At 37.3% G+C, this 25,269-nt stretch overlaps 1 protein-coding gene and 1 long non-coding RNA gene across 5 annotated transcripts in view; one reads left to right on the plus strand and one right to left on the minus strand.

Annotated features, from left to right (window-relative positions):
* ERMP1 (endoplasmic reticulum metallopeptidase 1) overlaps positions 1-24,240 on the plus strand; it is a 38,027-nt gene extending 13,787 nt beyond the window's left edge. Inside the window, exons 9-16 of one of the 3 annotated variants that reach the window (XM_058169370.1) lie at positions 5,179-5,399; positions 6,213-6,387; positions 8,591-8,781; positions 10,259-10,411; positions 16,414-16,616; positions 17,705-17,820; positions 18,931-19,097; positions 20,034-24,239. In XM_058169370.1, the coding sequence (XP_058025353.1) occupies positions 5,179-5,399; positions 6,213-6,387; positions 8,591-8,781; positions 10,259-10,411; positions 16,414-16,616; positions 17,705-17,820; positions 18,931-19,097; positions 20,034-20,198 (1,391 nt within the window). In that variant the 3' untranslated portion in view covers positions 20,199-24,239. Of the gene's footprint in view, positions 1-5,178; positions 5,400-6,212; positions 6,388-8,590; positions 8,782-10,258; positions 10,412-16,413; positions 16,617-17,704; positions 17,821-18,930; positions 19,098-20,033 lie in introns of all 3 variants that reach the window. The other 2 variants (XM_058169371.1, XM_058169372.1) reach the window with 2 other exon arrangements.
* On the minus strand, positions 1,769-13,021 carry LOC131191337 (uncharacterized). 2 transcript variants are annotated; one of them, XR_009153471.1, is made up of 5 exons: positions 11,645-13,021; positions 10,605-10,724; positions 7,496-7,548; positions 6,297-6,364; positions 1,769-4,996 (listed from the first exon to the last, which is right to left on the minus strand). It is a non-coding gene; the product is annotated as an uncharacterized LOC131191337 (long non-coding RNA). The 2 variants fall into 2 exon arrangements; XR_009153470.1 differs by lacking the exon at positions 7,496-7,548 and adding an exon at positions 8,203-8,434.
* Positions 24,241-25,269: the final 1,029 nt, after the last annotated feature.

Genomic DNA, 25,269 nt, shown 5'->3' on the forward strand with positions numbered 1-25,269 from the left:
GGGACATGTTGCCAATTTAACCAAAAATTGAAGATGGAGTGAGAGAAGGAATGAAGAGAAAGGGGGGAAAAAAAGAGTAAAGTTTATAACTGGAACAACTAGAGATGCTGGAGAGAAAAGGATGGAGAGAAGTTGGAGAGTAAATCAAAGAACTGAATTGAAGGGCAAGTGTTGGTTCCTGTTTGGGGAGAGGAAAAGAACAATCTAGGGGTTGCTTCCCTAGAAGTCAGGAAGCAAATAACCAGAGTCCCAAGACCCTGGAGGGCTAGGAGGAGTATGCCTGGTTGCAAGAGGTAGCTTCACCCAAGATTGGAAGAAATGGGCAATCAGCTGCTGGTAGGGAAGCTCTGGTTTTGGAGGAAATCTGGACAGAAGATGCTGAGAGAGATTCTTCCCCCTATAGAGGAATGGAAGATGTTAAGCTGAGATGGAAAAAAGTCAAGTGATACTACAAACACCCCAGTAATCCCAGCCAATTCCTTTCTTTTCTTCTTTCTCTCTAATCAAGTCCAGAGGGAAATGGGGGAAAGAAGCAGGGGAGGTAAAGGGGGATGGTTGCTGATAGAGAGACCTAGTAGGGAGACCCAACATCAGAACTGTGATTTATACCTGTTGTAAATTCCTGCTGTGTTTCTGTGTGTCTTGCTGCCTTTGCTTAGAGATAAACCTCCAGTTCAAAATTAAACCCTGTCACACTATAACATATAAATGGCACCCAATAAGGGGCTAATTACCCGCTTGTTAAAGGGTCAGTTGTTAACACAGAGCATGGATATGTGACAGGGAGGAGTGTTTGCCAAGCTACAGAATCTAAACAGACCGGTTACCAGAAGTTTGCTAAGGCATTTGTTTGTTTGTTTACATTTATACCCCGCCCTTCTCCGAAGACTCAGGGCGGCTTACAGTGTATAAGGCAATAGTCTCATTCTATTTGTATATTTTTACAAAGTCAACTTATTGCCCCCCCAACAATCTGGGCCCTCATTTTACCTACCTTATAAAGGATGGAAGGCTGAGTCAACCTTGGGCCGGGCTTGAACCTGCAGTAATTGCAGGCTCTGTGTTCTTAATAACAGGCTTTACCAGCCTGAGCTATTCCGGCCCCGATTTGATGTGGGGGGTGGGAGTAACGGTTTGTAAATGGAAGATCCAATGCAAAGCGTTCAGGAGGTGCTACACGTACAGTGATAACTTCTTGTGAGAAGGCAGGCTGTCTGCAAAGTGGCCAGTATCTGGGCTGCTGCTGCCCTGTCCCATTAAGATCTTAGGGATCCTTGGTACTCTCTGAGCTTGCTTATTTTCTTGCAGATGTTTCATTACCTAAAACTAGGTAACATCATCAGTGCTAGTAAGAAGTGGGGTTTCCTCTCAGTTTAAATTCCAGTGGCTTTCCCTGATATTGTTGGCGGAAGTTCTTTGGCTGGGCTGTTTACTGTTGGCTTGTTTGGCAGTTCCTTGATTGGGGTACTGTTTACTTGATTGTTGGCCTGATGTTAATCTTGGAGTTCATCTATGCTCATCTGGGTACTGATTGCTGGCGGGGAGGTGTTTTGGTTTTTTTGTCTCCTTTTTGTCTTGTTGATTGTCTCTTTTGCATAGTGTGTAATATTATGTCTATGTCTATGTGTCTATTGATGGTTAATTTATCAGAGTGCACAGAAATTCCCTGGCATTTTTGGACTTGGCTTCGATGGTCACAATTTCCCAACTGAAACTATGGTGGTTTGTGAAATTAAAACATCCTGAAGCAGCCTAAGGTACATAGAAGATTTACTGTTTTCAGAACTAGAACTCACAAAGAGAAGTAGTAGAGGAACAAGAGTTGTAGAAGTTTTAGGGAAGAATGGTATAGTAAGTAGTGAGTACTAGCATGTGGGTACTTGTAGGTGTATCCTCTAGAGGCCAGGTGGGGTTGTGTTGGCTTTCTGGGGCTTTGGAGCCCACTCCCCTGTATATAAGAACCAGAACCTCAAAGGAAAGAGAGGCAACAGTAAGATAGTATGAGCCAGGAGTGATTTTCTGGAGGAGTCTGAGCAGAAGTGAAGGAAATGAGAAAGGAAATTTGAAAGCCAAGAGAGAGCTTTCAAGTAGTTTGTGCAGAAACTGAAAAAGGAAGAAGAATAGAATAGAATAGAATTTTATTGGCCAAGTGTGATTGGACACACAAGGAATTTGTCTTGGTGCATATGCTCTCAGTGTACATAAAAGAAAAGATACGTTCATCAAGGTACAACATTTACAACACAATTGATGATCAATATATCAATATAAATCATAAGGATTGCCAGCAACAAGTTATAGTCATACAGTCATAAGTGGAAGGAGATTGGTGATGGGAGCTATGAAACGATTAATAGTAGTGCAGATTCAGTAAATAGTCTGACAGAATGTGTACTGTTTGGAAAAATGTTGGAAAGGAAGGAGGTATCTGAGGACGATGTGGGGGCTGAAGCCATATCTGTGCCAGTGTAATTATATGGGACGGGGGTGGAGAAAGACATTCCACAGGACTTTCTTTTTGAATAGATGCCAAAAACACAGGGCTGGACAAAAAAAAATAGGATGGGTAGATTAGTTGCATGTTTGACAGTTGCCAGTACTTAACAAGGTTATGATGGATGGCTAGATTAACTTTGTGTTGCAATTATGAGTGTTTTAAGATGGAGATTATGGTGCTGTGAAGATGGCAATTCTGTGACACTTTGAGGTCAAGCTTAGAGGTAGACTTTCTAGAATTTCATAAGACTCTAACCCTAACACTAAGGGAGACAAAGGGACTTTAAGCATGGCAGTTCTCATTATATGTGAGAAAATTGGTCATGGAAGCAAAGCATGCCTAAAGAACAAAGTGCAAACAGCTAATTAGGCAAGACCTCAAAGAACTGCACAGTTCCTGGTCATGGTCCCAGGTAGGATGAAGAACACTACTATGCTGGCTCAACAATCCAAAGCATCCTTGGGAACACAAGGAAAAATCCCCATTATAGGACTGGAGGTGTGGGCCTGAAAACTGCTGCCATGTGAAAGAGGGGGAGTGTCAACGGTCTTCTCCATGATATCATGTTGGGAATTGACATCCTTATCACTTAAGGGAGTGCTGGTTGGCTTGCCAGCAGCCTCTTCAAACAGCTTAGGTGAACCCACACCCACACCCACATAGTAAGTGTTGGTTCATGTTTGGGGAGAAGAGAAGAACAATCCAGAAGTAGCTTCCTTGGAAGTCAGATGGTGAAGATCCAAAGGCATGAGTTCCATCCAATAAATGCTGTGAAGGATCCAGCTGGTTGTGGGTAGTGGCTTCATCCAAGACCTTTGAAAAGACAGAGGGAACCGGCTGTTGGTAGAGAAGCCCTGGTTTTGGTGCAAAATATAGGCAGAGGATCCAGAGAGGGTTCACAACTCCTTTCAAACCTTATTCCCTCAAGCCATACGTTCTTTCATTACACCAATATTACAATTTATACATTTCCCAGAGATTTATAATTTCATTTTCTGTTTCTGTACCTCCACTGGAGGAAATGAACAGAAGCAGCTACTTTTAAACTGCAGACATTAGACAGCAAAAGTACATAAAAGTAAGAATAATGCTTGGGAAACCCATGAGAAAACAACTAAGAAATTTAAGCTTTAATAATATGTTCCTTGCATCAGCTAAGCCTTTATACATTTTCCCTGTCAGTTATTTAGCATGAATATGATTGAAGTTAGGATTGCCCGAGTTTCTGAAACAGCCCCAGAGTAAGGATAATGGTACATGCACAAAAGTTCAGTTTATTAGTCTGCAGATCCTACACAGGAATGTAGGATCTGCAGACTAACAAACTGAACTTCTGTTTGCATCCACAGTTAGTTGGGGACACAACTTGCCCAAATTAGTAATATATAGATATTGGCATATTACGATTATTGCCTTTCTCCTCTCATAATCCTGATACAATGCTTTTGATGGTGTATGTATGAAATGCTTCTTGATCTAGAAGAAAAGGTAATTGGTAGAAATGCATCGTAGAGAGTAAGTGAAAAATACTGAATTGAGAGCCATGGGACCAAGCAAAATGAAATTTTCTGCTAATTTTAATAAGACACAACCTGCTATATACTGAATAGAATAGAATAGAATAGAATAGAATAGAATAGAATAGAATAGAATTTTTTATTGGCCAAGTGTGATTGGACACACAAGGAATTTGTCTTGGTGCATATGCTCTCAGTACATAAAAGAAAAGATACGTTCATCAAGGTACAACATTTACAACACAAATGATGGTCAATATATCAATATAAATCATCAGGATTTCCAGCAACAAAGTTACAGTCATACAGTCATAAGTGGAAAGAGATTGGTGATGGGAACAATGAGAAGATTAATAGTAGTGTAGATTTAGTAAATAGTTTGACAGTGTTGAGGGAATTATTTGTTTAGCAGAGTGATGGCCTTCGGGAAAAAACTGTTCTTGTGTCTAGTTATTCTGGTGTGCAGTGCTCTATAGCGTCGTTTTGAGGGTAGGAGTTGAAACAGTTTATGTCCTGGATGTAAGGGATCTGTAAATATTTTCATGGCTCTCTTGATTCGTGCAATATACAGGTCCTCAATGGAAGGCAGGTTGGTAGCAATTATTTTTTCTGCAGTTCTAATTATCCTCTGAAGTCTGTTTCTTTCTTGTTGGGTTGCAGAACCGAACCAGACAGTTATAGAGGTGCAAATGACAGACTCAATAATTCCTCTGTAGAACTGAATCAGCAGCTCCTTGGGCAGTTTGAGCTTTCTGAGTTGGCGCAGAAAGAACAGTCTTTGTTGTCCTTTTTTGATGATGTTTTTGATGTTAGCTGTCCATTTTAGATCTTGCGATATGATAGAACCTAGAAATTTAAAGGTTTCTACTGTTGATACTGTGTTGTTTAGTATTGTGAGAGGTGGAAATATGGAAGCAGTTTCTTCCATAAAAGAGTAAAAGTCTTGCCGCGTTGCAATTAAGTCAAATCAGAAACACTGCAACTAGAATATAAAAAGATAAAACATATAAAGCAATAATTTGTAATTCAGTCATGAAAAGAAAAAGCTTTAGTTTTTGTTGCCATTTTTATTTTACCAGGAACCACGTCTTATTATTTTAGTCTTTCTAAAAGAAATAGAACGGTATGTCTCTGATTTTAATATCTTTTTCCTTTCCCCCCCAGCAATTAACTATCTGAAGGAATTTGCAGTTGCTTTAGGCTTTATACTGCTTAGTTTCTTTGTCACCTTCACTGGCATCCTTCTTGTGGCAATATTTATTTCTCTTATTGGACAATCTCTTTGCTGGTATACCCACTACTATGTCTCCTATTTTCTCTATGGATCTGCAGCTCTGGCTACACTGATTTTTGTGCATACATTAGCCAAGAAATTTTATTATAAAGTAAGTACTATTATGTTTTATTACATGATTGAATTTAGCAATGATTATTTTCTTTCCATAAATATAAAGACCTCTGTTAGATGAGTCAGACTGCTCAGTAAAACTCTTCTCTAGGCAGAAGTCTATCCCAACTTTCTCTGATTTGCTCCTTGTTGATTAAATGTTTCAATGTTTCCTCTAAATTCCTTAGCGAGGCAAAATTTCCAAGTGAACTTCATTATAACACAAAAAATAGGCAGTTCTCAGGCTATATATGAATCCCAGATCATTTTGATCGCCCTTTGACCTTCTCAAAGTTGGGCTAACAGAATCCAGGGATAAAATTGTGATCTTTGACAGGATGATGCTGACCCTTTCTTAATAGTTGAAACCCAAAATAGCTGTTTTAAACTTCTAGCACATCCCCACTTGTTCAAAAATATGATAAGATTCTCGAAAGCTGTCCTTCTGTGTTCACCTAGATCATGGGTCTCAAACTTGGCTCTTTTAAGACTTGTGGACTTCAACTCCCAGAGCTGGCTGAGGAATTCTGGAAGTTGAAGTCCCCAAGTCTTTAGAGCCAAGTTTGCAAACCCCGACCTAGATTCCTCTTTATACTTAGCTTTTTCAAAGGGTTCCTATTGCATCCCTCGTATTTGTAGTCAGAAGTAGTAGACAATTTCTGGTTGGGACAGCTCCTGTTTCGACAGGACGAGGAACTTCCTATATATTGTGTATTAAGAAGCAATTTTCTGCTTTTAAAATGCCTGATGCATTGTCGTCAAATTTAAATCAAAGAGGATTGACGTTTTTATTTTGTTTTTCTTTTCCCAGCATGCTAATGAACAGTTCCTAGGAGAACTCTTCTTTGATGTTCCACTTGCACTTTGGTCTATTTCAGGGGTTCTGCTTACTTACCAGGGAATTTCCTCTGCATTTATTTGTGCAATATGGGTAGCTTTTCCACTCCTCACAAAACTAATGACCTATAAGGAATTGAAAGAAAAAGGTATGGCAACAAGACTTATCCCCATAAGTTCTGGTAAGGCAGGGGTGGCTATCTTTATAGCCAAGACTATATTTTTGTAGCCTCTGAAAGCTGATGTTGTAAATCAGGGATCTCCAACCTTGGCCACTTTAAGACTCATGGACTTCAACTTCCAGAATTCTGGAAGTTGAAGTCCACAAGTCTTAAAGTGGCCAAGGTTGGAGACCCCTGTTGTAAACGGTGATGATAGTGTGATGTCTTCAGTCTCGTATTTTCAGCCCCTTTTGGAACCCTTATGGCATCTATTTTGTTCTTAAAACCTCCCAACCCGCCCCGTGGGAATGATTAGCCCAATTTTGGTCATTTTATTTAAATAAGATGCTGTAAGATACGTAAGATGCTATAAACTTTAAACAATTTAGTCCCTATAAAACTCTAAATTGGCAAAACAATTTTGGCATCAGCTACTCCAGAATATTCCAAGGCCATAAGGAGGTACTAGGAACTTTGCTGTAAGGCGTGAGGCCACCAAGCCAAACTCAGCCCCTGATGTAATTTCATTTCATGGAGTTCACATGTCTGACAAGAATACTATGCCTTTTTTTTGGCAGTCTTCTGCATAGGGAGAAGAAATAGGAAGTGGGGGGGGGGAAAGGAAGGAAGCGCAAAATTGTCAAATTAAAAAATGTACTAGGAATCATATTTACCAATTTTGAATGTTGGCATTGTACAATTCTTGTTTATCCCCCTTAAAATATGTAAGCTTGCGTATCAATGTTCAGACTTTCCTGCTCATCCTTTTAGAATTCGTAATTGGTTATTTATACCATAATTGGTAGTGAAGAAAATTGAATGAATTATTCGTAATTAGTTCTCGAATATGTTTTAAAAGAGTATGTGTTACTTTTTCTAAAGGTCAGTTTGGTCATGCTTGGTCATCACAGCTTATTCAAATCAGTTGTTAAAATGTGCATGTAAAGTAGCTAACCTATACTAAACCCCACCAAGTTAGAGGGATAGATATATCCCTCTAACTTGGTTTTTAATTGGAAGCAAAAACAAACACGTTCACTGCACATCATTATTGAGTGATGTTGCAAATGATACATATCTTTCCCAATTTACTTACATTTTGCTGCTGTTGAGACTCCAATGTGGCTCTCAATGTTTGTTCCAGTTTTCCTAAAAGTAAGTTCCATTCAACTCAGTGTACCAGGAAACAGACATACCAATTTATAGAAATGGTCAAATTTGTTTCATGGGCTTTTTAAAGGGCCTTCTGTTCTGGCCGAAATAATAATTCCTGCTGATATGCTGAAATAACATATTATCAGGAGTGGGTTCTACTTACCTTTACTACCGGTTCACAACTGGAGCGCGCACGCGCTTCTGTGCATGTGCAGAAGCCCCTTGATGATGTCAGGGTTAGTGGGCAGAGCGTCCCACCGGTTTTACTACCGGTTCTATAGAACCAGACAGAATTGGGAGCAGCCCACCACTGCATACTATACCAAATTTGTACCATCGATTATCAAATCCCTTCTTATTTATCAATCAGAAATAAAGAACCTTGAGTTAGCCTTCTTCTTCCACACAATTACTGCTCTGTTATCAACTTAACTTAAAGAATGCATGAATGCATGACTTGGTGTTTTGTGCCTTGATGTACAGACTTGCATAATAGTTTTGGGTTTTTTAATGATTAAAAAAATCTGGTTGATCTATTTTTTAAACCATTCTTCATGTGATCAAATGAGTGTGTAAAATAAATTTATCTGTTTTGGAAGAAAACCCAATTTGTTGACTTTAGAGTTAGAATTATACTCTCATACTCACTGGAAGGCACTGAGATGTGGAAAACGATAAAAAAAAAGCATCTCTAATTTCTTTCTCCAGTTCCAGACTTGTTCCATTGTTCCCCTTCTTGAGTAAGCATGTCTTGAACTGAAAACTTGCTAGCATATCCACTTTTTAAAATGGTACTACTAGAGCTATGATGATTCATATTATCAGAAAATCTGGTTAGCCTGCTTTTTAAGCCATTGTTTAATCTGTTAAGTCATCTTACCTGTTTTGTAAGAAAAACACAATAATTTACTTCAGACAGAGTTATATTTACATAATACTGTACCAGATAACTTCTAGAATGCTCTGAGTGAGGAAGATGGTAAAAAGTCGATAGCTACAATTTCTACATTATAATCCATTTATGTCTCTGTTACAGGTGCTACAATGAAATTTGTAACAGTTTATCTCCTGGGAATGTTTATTCCATACCTCTATTTAATATACCTCATCCGACTTGTATTTGAAATGCTGGTTCCCATTATGGGGCGCAGTGGTTCTGAAGCTCCACCAGATGTAGTCATGGGTATTTTTATCGTTGTAATGTGCATATTTCTGTCTTCCTATTTGGTAAGATAATTTTAAAAGCTTGAATTTTATGCTTGAATTTATTTAATAGCTTTTGAACAGTATATTTAAGCATGTGTCCTGTCAGTATTCTCACCTGAGGAAAGAAGGCACCATCGGCATGAAAAAAAAATGGCTATGAAGGAGCAAATAAAATCAAAAAAGGAATTTTTTTATTGCAAGCAGAATTGCAGTTAATGGGGGTATCTGGGACAATTTTGGTGCGCATATCTTGCTATCGTCCATGTAACATAATGGAGAAGACATAGACAGAGAGGCAACATTCCCCTTCTTATTCCAGCCACCTCCTTCTGAAATTGGGAAACAATCTTACTTTTTCAGTAAGCATGTCTATGGTTGGACTGCGTATTTATCAACTGAATCTGCAAATGCCCATAACTATACAATACCTAATTAGAAATTTCCCATGGCAAAATTTGAAATCAGGCAGCACATTTGTGCTGTACTCGATTCTTTTTTAGTCATTAAAAATAATTTGTAGTAATAGACTGGTTTGTCAGATGAGGTACAATTTCCCCTGGGTTGAATGAGCATGTCAACAATTCCTTTTGCATCTGAGTATTGTCTCTTGGCTTCCCCTTATTCTCACAAAAACTAAAAGGGAAAAAGAACCAAAAGAACACAGAGAAGTCAAGCTCAAAAACTGTGAGACATTTAACTGTATCTTGTGGCTTAAAATGGGTAATTTTCCGTTCTGTGAACTGAGGTGACTACATCCTGCAGTTCCAAAACCATTTACAGCTCTCATTGTTCTCCATATCCTCTACCTTTTGTGAATTTTCATTTGTGCAAGACAGCTAGGGCAGTTCACCATCTATAGAAAATTCTGTAATAGAAAATAAAGTTTTGTGCCTTTTTTGTTGCAAATTATGTCTGCTCTCTTAATTGATCAATAGATTTTTGCAGCTTATTTAGTACCTGCCAAGGGTGCTAAATTTTGGGAAATTCCCCCCCCCCATCACTTCTGAGAATTGGTTAAGATATCTTTGCAGCTTTAAACACTTCTTTTAGTTTCTTTAAACTATGATGTTCATAAAGGAATGTTTTGTAGAATAACAGGAAATGTGTACTTGGCTTTTTTCATCCATATCTCAGTCAAGGGGTAGCACAAAATCAAATGCCTGTGCTCCAAGTAACATTGCAAATGGATTTGGGGAAGTCACTAGCTTTTTACATGATCTCTGATTCACCACAAACTTAAAAAAATAAAATTAAATTGTATAAGTCAGGGGTCTCCAACCTTGGTCCCTTTAAGACTTGTGGACTTCTGGGAGTTGAAGTCCACAAGTCTTAAAGGGACCAAGGTTGCAGAGCCCTGGTATAAGTCGAAAAATATGTTTTAAAGAAATAAAATGGTTTATTTTAACACGTTTAACATTTAAGTTTGCTTGACACACTTGTTTTCTAGAAATAATTCAGGAAAAGTAATCACTTTCTTTTATTTCCCATTTTTTTCTAGCTCAGCTTTATTTATCTGTCCAGAAGCACAAAGGTGACCTTAATATCTTTGACAATCATTTTTATAATCACATTCATCCTTGTTTGCAGTGGAATCTTCTTCCCTTTCAGTTCAGATTTGGCAGACCCAAGGCCTAAGCGAATGCTTCTTCAGGTAAAAGTGTTTCTGAATTTACAGGGAAGCGTAGGATTTGTTTTTGTTTTTTAAGACTCTCCTTTGAAAGGATAAGTACTTTGCCAAGTACTTGTCCGATGGTTTGAAATTAATAGTATGTGCTTTATTTTCATCAATCTCATTCTCAGATGTGCTTATCTTATCTTATCTTATCTTCAATATGCCATCTTACCTCAGCTTTTGGATCATGTCATCCCTGGAATTTGAAAAGAGGAAACGGAGAGAAATCTTCACTGATTCTGCCCAATTATTTCATGGTTTAATATAAGAGGGTGTCTTGGCAACTTGGTTCCTAATATAAAATAGGAAAAGGCAATCCAAATGTTTTATAATCCCAGCTCTCTAGCCACGTTGATTGATTTTTGTGAGAGTTCTATTTCTTACATAGCCACAGTTGTCAATTTACAATCTGCCCCTTATATGAAATGGAAATGGCCCAGAGGAATTCAGCAGAAATTCTTGTTCTTCATCTCCAGAGGTGCCTCTGTAACAGCTGTCATCAAACCTTTTGAAACCAACACATCCCATTAAATCCAGGAATTTAGTATTGGGGCTTGGAAAGGGTGAATTTCCAAGAAAACTAATCCAAATGGTGAAATACATGCCTAAGGTTGCCCTGAGGTTGGAGGCAAAATGTACAAAACTTGATATGAGGACATTGCTTGTATGTTCAAGTATTCACCAATAGTTCATGTCCAACTTCATGTCTGACACAGTTAACATTAATTGATAAATACGATTCTTCCTGAAAACTCTAAATTGACAAATAATTATATGAAACTGGATTTTTCAAGGGGACCCTCATGCTCTTGGGACATGATCAGTGATGGCAGTGCTTAAGCAAAGGATCCTTGATAGGAAACAGAATATCATAAACTCTCAAAAGTGTAGAACTGGAACATATCAACAATGCACACTTCAAAGCAGCCTTTGAAATACCTAGTCAGGTTAATAAACAATACATTTCAGCCATCAATTATGTTATGGCTCAATATTCTATTATCAGCTAGATAAAAGATTTCATTTCATTTCATATGCAAAAAGACTCCATCTGTTCTGTTTCCCTCCCCCAATACTTCCAACAAAGAGTCAGTCAAAGGCTTTCTTTTCTAATTTATTTACATAGATAAATGTTCTGGCCACGTCTACCCACGGGCCTGCCAAGTCTCTGGAGATAACTAGGAAATTATAGATAAGGCCAGAATTACTCACGAATATATTCTTCCCTCCATTGATACAGTTTGCCCGTGCAAATTCACTGCTTTGTCCAAGACAAAAAGCCAGGAAGTTCCACCTCCTTTTATAGCCTCTGTAGATGTCACTGCATGACTCATCATTCTTTGGCTTTGTCCCAACACTTCCTCTGCTGCGCGCGCTGGTCACGTCTGCGCAGTCTTGCATCACGCCAAAACTGTTCTTGGGGCGTTGCCAAATCAGAAGAAGGCCCGGGAGAATCAGGCCTTGCCGGCCCCTCCTCCTCCCTTTGGGTGGGTGCCAGGGAGGGAGAGGGCCCAGGAGAAGCAGGCCTTGCCAGGTCTTCTCCCTCACTTTCTGAATCATCCGAGTCCAGGAGTCTGAGTCCAGGAACCTGGGTCACAACACCATCCTTATGAAGATGGTAACATTGAAACACAAAATCATATTCTGTTGTAACTTTTACCATGAATATGTTTATCATAAACATTTACTAACATCCTTTTATTGGCAAGATAAGATCTCAAGGTAACTCTGACTGTTGCAACATTTGTTTTTGCAACATATAAAACTTGCACATGGTAGACAGCAAACTACAATTAGTCCTGGAGTTGCCACCATTATTGGGACCAGAATTTTCATTGTGGTCAAGTGACTGGACCCAATTTTACAACCATTTTATGATGGTTGAAAGTTAAATCGCATGATTATAAATGCAAATCCAGCTTAACCAATGTCAGTTTTTGCCAGAAAGTGGCCAAAAACGGTCACACATTGTGATCATGTGACCACAGGACATTATGACCAATTATAAATGCAACCTAATTGCCAAGCATCCAAATTGTGACCATGTGACCATAGGAGTGGGGCAATGGTAATAAATTCAAATTTATATTGTAACTTTTTTGGAGGCCAACATTAATTCAGGCTATTATTAAGCAAACGGGGATAAGTTGAGGACTACTTGTAAATGATTTTGATTAAGTAGAAATGGAAATGGAGGCATCCTACAGATCAAAACAAATACTTAAATCAACCTATGGAAATATTGGGCATTTCTCCACATTTGTTGGCTGGTTAGATGTTCAGTATCACCAAGGTACTATGTGTTCAAATGGGTGGAATAAAACAGCAATAAACTCAGATCTGTCAAATAAATAAAAGTGTGATTTCCTAATAGGGGTGCCTTCTAGCACAGGTTATATGCATACTGTATATTAAGTCCCTTTAAGGCAAAGTCTTGTAAAGCAATTCACATAACAATACATATAAAGCTACAACCTTGTGTAGAAATTTAAAACAAAGAATTTAGTTTGGGAATATCAATCATGTAGTTCAAGTTATTTACTTCCTAATAAAGCCTTTAAATCTTTTGTACATGTGAATTAATTCTTTATTGAATTTAAAGTAATTTAAATTTACAAACTAGTTTCAGTAGCAACTTCTTGGATTGAAAAGGCATATTCCTTTTTTTTGTTGAACCAGTTTTATTAATTTTTTCTTTTACATACATATTTTATGAACAGAGTATTGACTGGGTCACATCTTATACAACTTATAACATAATTATATATTGATTTTTATAATCTATTCCAATCTTATGTTTTGTTTTTTCCAAATACAATTTGCATATTTCAATTTCTGCCATGATATTTTTTCCCTACTCTTTTATCTTATTTTAATCTCTTCTTAATACATAATATATAAACAGTATCACCATCCACCCTTCAAATCCTAATTTCTTAGCATTACTTCAATTAATTATCTTATTTCTCCATTTATAAAATATATTTCTTAAAATCCCCATCACATTTTTTGGCTATAAACTGTACACTTCATCTTATTCAATTTTTACATTGAAACCCTTTAATTTAATTGACCACCCACATCTTATCTTAAATCTTTTAAGCACCTAATAAGTAATATCATCATCCACCCTTAATTCTTGATTTCTTATTATAGCATCAGTTAATTATTTGATTTCATCATTTACAACTTATTTCAAAATCCTCATCACATTTTTTTACGTTTCAATTTTATCTCTTAATTTCGGTTATTTTCATAACTCAACCAAATCATCACTTCATATTTCATCTGCTGTTCATTTTACAATACACAATATGCATCATCATATTTACTTTTTACATTTACAATTACTAATGTTAATACAGTTCCCTTAGATCTACTAATATATACCTTATTTCCCTTCCTCCTTTTCACTATTCTTCCCCTTTTAACCATTTTCTCTTGGTCTCTCCAGAGTTCTACTTCTTAAGGAATTCTCCCTTCATTCCGTTCTCTTGTCTTCTTCTTTTTCTTTTTTTTATTCTTATATTTATTATATCTTTTCTCCTAGATCTTTTCTCTAACTTTTGAGTCTATTACTTGCATAATTCACCCCAAGTTTTTACCTAATTTTTCCCCATTTTCTTCTCTTCCCTTTGATTGATTCTTTTTTGGAAAATATTCCCCCAATCCATTCTTTTTTTGCCACTGTTAATCCCAGTGTAATCATCTAACTTTTTATCTTCAATTCCTTTCCTTCAATATTGTTTTCTGCTTTTCATTTATAATCTCTTTTCCTGTTTAGTGTATTCTAACAAAGTTTCTAACTTTTTATTGCCCTTTATTGATTCATGCACGTTTTTAAACATCTCAATTAATTCCTCACACATCCAAAACTCCATATTGTCAGTTTAAAAAATTACTGATATTTTTATACTTAATTAATCCATATAGTCTCTTTTTAATTTCCAAATGGTATCCAGTACAAATATTTGTCCAATCCATTCCAATTTAAAGCTTTATTGTGTTTCACCTCCTTTAGAAGTTGAGACCAAACCGTTTAAATAGAAACAAATACTTCTTAAAATTTCTTACAGCTCTTGTAGTGATCAAACTCACTGTTGTTATTTAATTCAATTTTCAAGCCTGTTGTTATAGTGCTTTCTTTCCACCAGCAGATGTCTCTCTCCAATCCATAATTCTCAGAACTACAAAGTATCCAGCTTGTGAAAGTATTTTAAATCCACATAGCAAATATTTTCTTTCAAATTTCTTTTTCTTCTATTGTTTTTAATTTCTCCAAATTCAGTTTTAAATCCAGTTGTAAAATTTCCTTTCTTGGGCTTTGATATTTTAACTTCCTCTTTGTTCTTCCTTCAAATGTCAAAACTGTCAAAATTATTTCAAATCCTCATTAAAAAGTACTTTCCCTCGGGTTTCTTTTTCTTGTATCAGTTTTAATTTCTCCAAATCCAATTTTAAATCCAAATATAAAGTTTTCTTTTCTGGGTTTTAGTTTTTAACTTCCTCTTTATTCTTCTTGCTCCATTAAAATTCCCAAGTGCCAAATAGCTGCTCATTTCCTCTCCGAGACACCTTTTAAAGTTTTTTTTTAATTCCTTTTTTACCTATGAGTTGGCCAATCATTCACCCGGTACCAGTACTCCGTCCAAACACCGCTCCTGCACAAAATCTTATTATGGTTGCCCCAGCTTCAAAGCGGTCATTTTTAACGGCTGCCACCCCCTCTGCTGGTTCGAAGAGCTCCCTCCGACCTTTCAAGGTACTTGCCTGTTCCTCTTAGTCATCTGAGGCACTTCTCCTTCTTCAACGTCCCTACAGTACGGTTCCAGTCCGAAGACCCCCCAACAATGGTTTGTCTGGCTGGATTTTCGCGAGGCTCGTCAGAGCCCACTATTTTCCAGCCAGTCTCACTGCAACACTTCTGGTTTCTCTCAAAAAGGCATATTCCTAACCAGGTAATAAATTAGCATTTTACCATTCTGTACATTCTCTGTGTGTGTGTGTGTATCAGAATGTAATATAAAATATGTTAAGCACTATTTTAGGAATTGAGGCTAGCAGATTGACAAATATATTCTGTGAAAACTGTTATTACTGTGAAAAGGGATCAAATTTTTGTAGTGATTTATGTCGCTTGATTTGCCATGTCTGCTGTCTTCACTGGAGCAGGTAAATCACAGTGGACAGTTGTGATTATTATGGTTTGTCACATACCCAGACTATCATATTTATTTGCCACCCATCTGGTGGTTTAAGGCAACTCTGAGCAGATTACAGCAGCAGCCATTTCTGCAAAACTATTTGAACCTTGAGTGGACATGCTGGTGTCCAGAGTGTACTATTACTATTTATAACTTGATAAACTGATAATCATCCTACTCGCTCACTCAATAACTTCCTCTCTGACCTTTCCTTGCTTTCATAATATTATTAGCTTTTTCAGTCCAAGCTGTGATCATAATTATTTTTTCATGACTAGCAACAATTAGTATGCTGTTGACAAGGAGTGTCAAACTCAAGGCCTGGGAGTCGGATCTGGCCGGCCCTCCCAAGCTCCGTTTTCACTGGCAGAAGGTTGCAGAAGGCCATGGCAGCCAAAAATGGAGCTTGGGAGCCCATTTTCGCTGGCAAAGCACTCGGGCCACCACAGGCGCCCCCAACAGGAATGATTTGAGCTGGCCAAGCCTACCCTGGCCCCCTGAGGTCAAACACAACCCTGATGGGGCCCTCAACGAAATCGAGTTTAACACTCCTGCTGTTGACTATCATGCAGACAGCTTTGCAGGTTTCCAAAAGTATAGAAAGGAAAATGTCTAGTGCAACAAGCACAGTCAGATTTAACACTCATATTGCATATTTGAGAAGTCACCCAGACGTTCATAAAGAAAGGACACCCTTTGCCCCAACGAGCTACTTTGTATCTGCCTCATGGACAGCTGGCAAAGTCTTAGCGGCTTCTTGTCTTGTCATTTTTCCAGCATTTAAACAGAAGATTTCATAGCCTGGATGGCCATTTGGAAAAAAGTGATTCTGGAATATGGATGAATGGAATGGACTACAGTGGGATATCGCTCGTTACACCCCACCTGCCTGAGCTCAATGACTCTATTGCAGCCACATGTGAGGAAGGATCCCCCCTCTGTGGGTTTCCTTGGATTCTACCCGTGAACTACTTTTTTCGGTTGGTTGTGATCTCACCTAATGAACCAATTCATTTTATTGTTGATATAATACTTTTGAAAAATCAGTATCTTCAAGTGAATCGGTAAACCTGTTGCACAAAATGCTACCAGAAGGAAACCAATTGCAAAATATGTCCATAGCAAAGCCACAGTCAGACTGGAAAGATCTGAAAATGTGGTTTAGAATTTGCTTTGAAAAGTGGGAGAAGAAGTGATATTTTTCTTTCTTACTGTATCTTTTGCTGGACTGACGGGGTTTCCTAAAACTTCTTGCACGGGACAGGAAGGGTTTTTTGTTTTGATCCCTTTGATCTTGAAAGGCAAAACAGATCTTCAGCATGAAGGCAATAGGCTAGAAGCAGGAGAGTGTGAGTTCCAGTCCTCTTTTAGGCACGAAGCCAGATGGGTGATCTGGGGCCAGCACTTCTCTCTCAACCCTAGAAGAAGTTAGTGGCAACCAGTTCTGAAATTATGTCAAGAAACAAAGCAGTCACAGGGTTCAACATTGACATTAAAGCACAAAAGAAGAAAAAAAGAATGTTCTGGGTGCCATGCAGCAGCATTCCGGCTATTGGGAAGCTGTATTTTGTCCTTCTGCACCCTTTTCTATTTACATTTAAAGAGTGGTAATGAATCCTAATATTTTCGGAATAAGCTTGGCGCTCATCTGTCAGTAATACTATCAGAGTTATTCCTGTCTCTGTGTAATAGGGACTCTTGTCATTCGGCTTTGTGAAAGTTTTCTGCTTTGAGCAAAAGTTTGACCCTTTTCTCATTATTTCCTGGGGAATCTGATAAACAAGGGTGGGCTTTTTTTTTAAAAAAAAATTCTGACGAACACTACTTTGACAGATTTATCCTTTTATTTTTATATTAAGATGAAAAAGGCTAATCGCTTTGATTTCCTTTGCATGTAAACCTGTAACATTTTGCATATTCAGTAGCATTTTAGGTTTTAATATACTCAGCCATATTATACTTTGTGAAACAGAATTAATCTGAAACAGCAATTTGAAATATTTTAAAGGACTCTTAAGGTTAATTACATTGATAACTTCTTTTTTTTTTTAAATAACTTTTTTAACAGGAAAACATGGTATCTTCCTGCACCAGCAATTACTCCCCGAAACCCCGTTCGCTTTCAGCTTCTTTCCAAAGAGCAAACACAATGGGATTCTACAAAGTTAACCTTTGAAGTAATAGGTGGGTGAACATCTCATCCTTCCTTGCCTTGAGAGAATTCTTATGGGGAATTATTTGATCATAACAACTAGTTAGCAATGGCAAATTATTTAATTCATCTAATTATTTATCCAATTATGATGTCATATTAAATCAGGCATCTTCAGTCAAGTTGTCAGAGATAGCCATCAGCGTGAATACAGCATATCAGATACAACATGCATTTTACAGGCTGTATCTGAACATATTTTTGACTATGATAAGCAAAGCACTTTTGGCCAAGTATGATTGGACACACAAGGAATTTGTCTCTGGTGCATATGCTCTCGATGTACATAAAAAGGCAATATACACTCATCAAGAATCACAAGGCACAACACCCAGTGACAGTCATAGGGTACAAATAAGCAATCAAATCATACTAGGAAACAATCAATATCAATATCAATTGCAAGGATACAAGCAACAAAGTTACAGTCATGCAGTCACAAGTGTACGAACACTTAAGGACAGGACATGAAATAACAGGTGGAAACCTATCAAAGAGAGACCTAGAATAAAGAGAAATTTCCTGACAGTGAGAACAATTAGTCATTGGAACAGTTTGCCTCCAGAAGTTATGGGTGCTCCATCACTGGAAGTTTTTAAGATTGGACAGTCATTTGTCCAGAATGGCATAGGGTCACCTGCTCAAATAGAGGGTTGGGCTAGAACACCTACAAGGCCCCTTCTAGCTGTGTTATTCTGTATTCTGTAAATTATGCTATAAGAGGTGTGCCAGTCTCTTCTTAGGATGCATTAAAAATTTCCTAGGTTTTTAAAAGCATAGGTCGTAAATTAATCCAGAGATTAGGAAAATATCCTTTCCAGGATATTACAAAAACCTAAATAAGCAATTGGTGTATAATTTGCTTTAGATTGAAAAAAACGGGGGCAGCTCCACTATCCTTCCTTTTCTTTTTCTTTTTTTTTCTTTTTTTTTTATTGGCCAAGTGTGATTGGACACACAAGGAATTTGTCTTGGTGCAAATGCTCTCAGTGTACATAAAATAATAGATACCTTCATCAAGGTACAACACTTACAACACTTCTGAATTCATATAGAGATATTTTGTTTATCACCTGCTTCAGGTTCAAGCCACATGGCATTATATCTTCGACTACATCAAGGCTCAACACTGTCCACTTGGTCTCTTGGAAATGGAACTCCTGTTGTTAATAGTCTGATTGGAGACTACTTTGTGTATTATTCACGTGGGCTCCATGCCAGGCCCTGGCACTTTTGGATCGAGCTGAAGGTGAGTTTGTTCTTTAAACATCACATTTATTTCTTAGATCTCTCCTCTCGTCTTCTGTTAAATGGTTTGCCCTTTGGATACAGTTTAATTCATCTTCCTCTTTTGAAGTTAACACACAATTGCTTTCTAGTGCTATTAATTTTAATATGCATTTTCTTTAAGTGTCCTTGACATGACAAGTTTTTATCTTTCATTTCAGGAATACATTAAATCAAATATGCCCTTGAATATTAGATTCCTGCAATTATGCTACCAGCAAATAGACATTAATCCTGTACTCCTGTATTTGCTTACTTGAAACTCGCTGTGTTGTTTCCAGATACTCACTAAGATTGTATAAATTATCTGTCATTGACTTACTGACATGGTTATATTAGTAGATGCAAACGGGGTAGCATATACTGTACTATTCATATATTACCAGAGAAGCAAATTAGAATTTGTCTAGTACTGGAGAGAAGTTATTGAAAGGTGTCCTTTACTTAATAGCAAAATCTCAAACTGCTTTCATGTCTATAAAATATGAGCACTTTTTCTATCTATATATATAGAGTCTGAATTACGTTTTGATGTAGAATGATATTGGCAAAAGAAAAGCAACAGAATGTCTTGATATTCTGCTCTGTATGTTTGAATTAAGGTTCACTTCCTCAGTTTTTTTAATGGGGACTAAACATTTTCTACATTCAATTTTATTTGCTAGCTATAGTGCTTATACATCCTGCTTCAGGCTTAAATAACATTTTGTTTTGGAAACAGCCACTTTAACACCGTTTCAGTGAGCAGCTTGGAATTCTTTAAAACTTTGGTTTCTCCAGCTGATTATACTCTTTGGTTCATTCTTTGCAAGTTTTGAATTCTGCCATTACACAGTGCTGAATAAGAATAGGATTCAAATAATCAGACATGAGCTTATTTGCTTTTTTCTCTTTTTAGGGTTCAGACAAATCCACGAAAGGAATGGTCACCCTTGCTATAGTTAACCATTATTTTTTTGGAGAAGATCAAAAGTCATCTCAGTTACATGCTTTATTGGAAAGATTGCCCAACTGGATTTATCCCTTAAGCTGGACTTCTACCTATGACCAGTTTATCTTTTAATCTAGAAATTACAAAAAGGTCAATTGTCTCTCAATTGCTGGATGCCACTTTTGTTCATAGGGAGCTTGGGTGAGTTGGAAAAGATGGCATTCCTGACTGAAAGAAAAGCTATGAGGAATAATTTAGCCACAAGTATATTTTAATGGCAGTATTGATAAGACCTCTTTGGGAAAGGAGGCCTTGTGTTTCTTTAATGCAAATATATATATATATATATGTATATCACCAGTTTCTGCCACTTGAATAGTCCCTTCACCTGCTGACATTATAACATGAAACTGCCTTTTGGAAAGTAGCTTTAGAACAGCTGTTCTTGGGGTTTTGCAATAAAAGGAGCTTTTGAACTGGAGCTACAAGCACAAAATAACATACTTTACTGCCTTTAAATAATACAAGTGCTGCCTTGTGCTTAATATTTTGATGTGTTCTCATTGACTAAGGAATTGTAATTAAGCATCATTAAGGCTATCATGAAGAATATGGAACTGTTAATGGTAATTGCTGCAATAATGATATTCATTTTGAATGCACTATGTAAGTAAAGCTCTTTTAATTATAATGCCAACAAACTTGATAGTCAATCTCACTGAAATCTTAAGTTTGTGTGTTCCAGTTTTACTTCTTTTTCCTTCTTTTTTCTGGATTCTTTTACGCCTATGAGAGTAAAGTCCATATTTCCCTGACTTCCCTATGGCAATCAAGTAGTATATGAGCAAAACAGTGTCCTGTTCATCCAGTGTAAGCATCTAGCACTATATTTCTAAGCACTGAGTTACCATTCTGGTCTCCTGTACACACACATACACACACACACACACACATATTATTGGTGATAATATGCCCATTAGTTAACTACTGAACTGGTTACTTACAATTATTTTTATTATTTACCTGATATTTCAGGAGAGTGTCATTTAGACTCCATTGGAAGCTGCAAGTTTCTATAAAATTAGGAAAACTTATGGGGAAATCAAGTTGTATTATTGATCCCTTGTCTATGTGCAAAAAAAAATTAATTTATTTTACCAAAAAATAGGAATAAACAATTCCTAAGCTGAAGAAACTGTAAAGTTGGTATGAGCCTCTGCAGAAGAGCGTTAAGGTTTTTTTAGTCTTCTTGCATGGACTTTTCTAAGGCAGTAACCCCAGAGTCCTTGAGAGAACACTCCAGGAGCTGTAGTACAGAGTAGCCTGACATACTTTCTCTGTGGCCAAGGGGTTAATCCTTGGGGGAAGGACATCCAACTTCCCAAATATTGTAATCTTTGCTGCTCCAGACCTGAAGACCAAATGGGCAGAGATGAATGGGGGAATCGAAGTCCCCTCTGACTGTAAATGCAGGCCAACTGCCAATCACCCAAATTTTGATATTCCAATGACAGTAACTTCAGCGACCGGTCATAATATACCATTTATTTAGTGCCACTGTAATGTCCAATGGTCGCTAAATGAATGGTTGTTAAGCAAGGATTGTCAAGGATCCCCTATTTTACAAATAATTTGAGAAACGAATGCTGTTATGAGGAATTTGAAGTAAAAAAAGGATAATTGGTCATTGCTGTTCCATTCATGTTCTATAGAATAGGGATTGGATGAGGCCAGACCTGGCTCTTCCTTCTGTTATATAGCTGCTCTTTTAGTACCTTGTATCAAGAAAACTGAACAGTGTTCAAAGATTAGGAACCTCAGGGCAGAAGGAAAATAAATTTTAAAGTAAATCAAGTTTTCTTGATACAAGGTATTTTCTCTTTGCTAAGAGAAAGGAGGGATAGACATTGGGATCTGATTTATCGATTAGGGGGTTCTTGAATTTTGGAGAGATACCATTTAAATCTTTATTAAAAAGTATCAAATGGAAGCTAACCCAGCCATTTGATTCATTGTATTTTCTCCTCTGTGCATCAATTTTAGAGAATTTTTTTAAAAAAATGATAAATTATTTTATTGTATGGTAACTTGAAAGACATTTTACGCACAAAGCCAGTTAGGTGACTTTGGGCCAATTTCTCCCTAAGTCCTAGATATTGAAAACCACTTCTGAAATCTGGCCAAGAAAACTTCAGGGACTTGAAAGCATCCAAAAAATAAAAACAAAAAACTTAGGCATGGTAAAGCAACAGAAGAGTTCTGGTAAATTCAACAGCTTAAGTAGTTATGGATGCAAGGTAACCACTGTTTCGGAACCGTATTGGCTGCCACTTGGTTTCTAAAGGCAGTTCAGATCCCTGTTTGACACTTTTAAAGCTCTACATGACTCAGGAACATGAAATCTTATTCAGGTTGAATCTCATTCGTTTAGTAAAAGGGGAGGAGAGTTTTTATCATCTAGGCCTAGGGCAGTGTTTCTCAACCTTAGCAACTTTAAAGTGAATGTCAGGGTTCCAATGGATGCCCTAATTAAATCATGAGTCTCGAGCCAAGCATTAAATCATGAGTCTCAAGCCAAGCTTCAAAAGATATCTAGTTATTTATTAGGAGCTTCATGTTGGCACGTTCCCAAGTGAAGCCAGCTCTGACCCTATGTAATTTACATTCCAATTATGACCCTGTTTCCCCCATCCACCCAGGGTGTGTCATCAATCACATTCGCCAATGGAGCAATTTCACGGGTTGTAGAGGTCATTCCCCTTTGGTTGCTGTAGGTAACCCTGGGATACAGCCTTGAGAGAGATAAGTGTGGAATGTGCATCTGTCTTTGGCTGCTGTGCCATTTCACGGGTTTTCCATCCCCACTGGCCTATGGCAACTCAAGAGCAGGCCAGGGATGCTTTGCAACTCCCAGAATTCCCCAGCAATTCCCCAGTTTGAGACATGTCAGTGATGAGTCCCCTTCTTTGTATCAGCTTACCCTGATAGCCAGACAACCCTTTATGGCATTTTCAGAGAGCTGCAAAAGCTCTTTAGTAAGGTCTTTGGAACAGGTCAGATTAGCTGCTGAGGTGAACACTGGATTGACTATATATAATTCTAGTTAATTTTTGTTTTTATATTTATTCTGTTAGTGGTGCAAGGACTGAGAATCACCAGAAATGTAACTGTATATAAATTGCAATAAGAACATCATCATTATGGACTGGACTGTTCTTCAATATTAAAACTTCTAAAGCCAAAATCTCAGCAATGTTCCAAGTACCATGCACAGATTTCTTCAAACTTGAGCCCTCCTTTTAGATTTCAGTTTCCATAATCTGCAGCCTTTGAGGCCATACTATCAGGAATTTAGGAGAGTTTCTGCACTATTATTGGAGATTAAATTAAGGAAGTTGATAGTATTTGAAGTAAAAAAGCAATGTTATGTAAGCATCTTGATTAGTTAAGTTGCAATGGTATCTTATGCAGTTCTTGGAATTCATAATGGAATCTAACATTGCTACTAGAATATCAAATCATACGATACTAAATTGTGAATGGCAGAAAGTGATAAACATGAGCAACAGAGGTAACATCTAGTTTATAATCACTTCAAGTAAATGTGATAAAGCATTCATTGATTTGGAAGTAGTTCTTCAATATTTTCAAGCTTTAACATTTGGCATGACAGTCTAAAAATTATTTGTAGTTGTAAATCAGATAAGCATTGACTTATACTGATTCAATTTCTTAGAATATAATGGCTAATTATAACAAGCTAGTTACAAAACCTTATGTGTAGAAGAATGTTCCACTCCATAATGTGTGGTAGAATTTACGTCTTTGATGAAAAAAAGTGCCTTTGTTTCATAGATGTCAATGAGATGGAAATTTAGATTATCTTGTTAAAAGAGTTCAATAAATTGTGTGGGATGCTCAAATGTCCAGGTGTTGTGGTTGCGTATTTATTCAATATGCCATTCAACCTTAATTAACCAAGAAATGTAACAGGAGAATGTTGTAAAATAAGTATCAATAGGTACTTATCCTACATTATTTTATGTCTATAAACTGTGTGATGTATACGCATGCTGTACACTAAATATCCAAGAACATATTAGAAATGTCAAGAAAACAATTTTCTTTCAAAACAATTGTGTTTAGAAGAAAAACAACGATTAATTCAGGATATATCCTTTATTGTGGGTCAATGAAATGTCAACAATTTAAATAGGAAGTCATTTATGATAAGATTCCACAATATATTAAGACCTATTAAACCAGCCATTACCTTTCAACATACAGAATTACTTCTTTCAAGAGATTAAACATTAAGGATTGATTTTTGCCATGTCTTCTATTTAAAACACTACTCTTCCTAGAAAAGGAGTTCAGGTTCATTTGCAGTTAACTAATATAAAGTGAAAGGAGGTTCATGCAACTCACCAGTCTGTAGAAGCCCATCTTTCTACTGCCTGCAGTCGTGTCTTAATGTTCTGCAACATTTCCCCATCAACCTCTGAAGACTACACCAGACTAAACCCTTGATTGATGACTGAAGATTCTCAAAGGATGTGGCCTGTGATCATGCATTGGTCCAGGCATCCTGCTTCTGATTGCATGAAAATATGATGCAACTATGGTACCTACAAAAAGACACTTTCTAAGGCACAGAAACACAGGATATTGTCCTTGGTCTCCCTTCCTCTAAGAACAACTCAAAGGAATCCCAAACTCCCATCACATTTACCGCAGCTGAATTTGTGATTTGTGCGGCCCTTTGCTGGCTAGCTCCAAAGAGCTATGTTCCAATTCATAACATAACATAACATAACAACATAACATAACATAACATAACATAACATAACATAACATAACATAACATAACATAACATAACATAACATAAACAGAGTTGGAAGGGACCTTGGAGGCCTTCTAGTCCAACCCCCTGCCTAGGCAGGAAACCCTACACCATCTCAGTCAGATGGTTATCCAACATTTTCTTAAAAATTTCCAGTGTTGGAGCATTCACAACTTCTGAAGGCAAGTCGTTCCACTTATTAATTGTTCTAACTGTCAGGAAATTTCTCCTTAGTTCTAAGTTGCTTCTTTCTTTGATCAGTTTCCACCCATTGCTTCTTGTTCTACCCTCAGGTTCTTTGGAGAACAGCCCGACTCCCTCTTCTTTGTGGCAGCCCCTGAGATATTGGAACACAGCTA

This window comes from Ahaetulla prasina, chromosome 2, assembly GCF_028640845.1.
Source record: "Ahaetulla prasina isolate Xishuangbanna chromosome 2, ASM2864084v1, whole genome shotgun sequence".
Classification (NCBI taxonomy): Eukaryota; Metazoa; Chordata; class Lepidosauria; order Squamata; family Colubridae; genus Ahaetulla; species Ahaetulla prasina.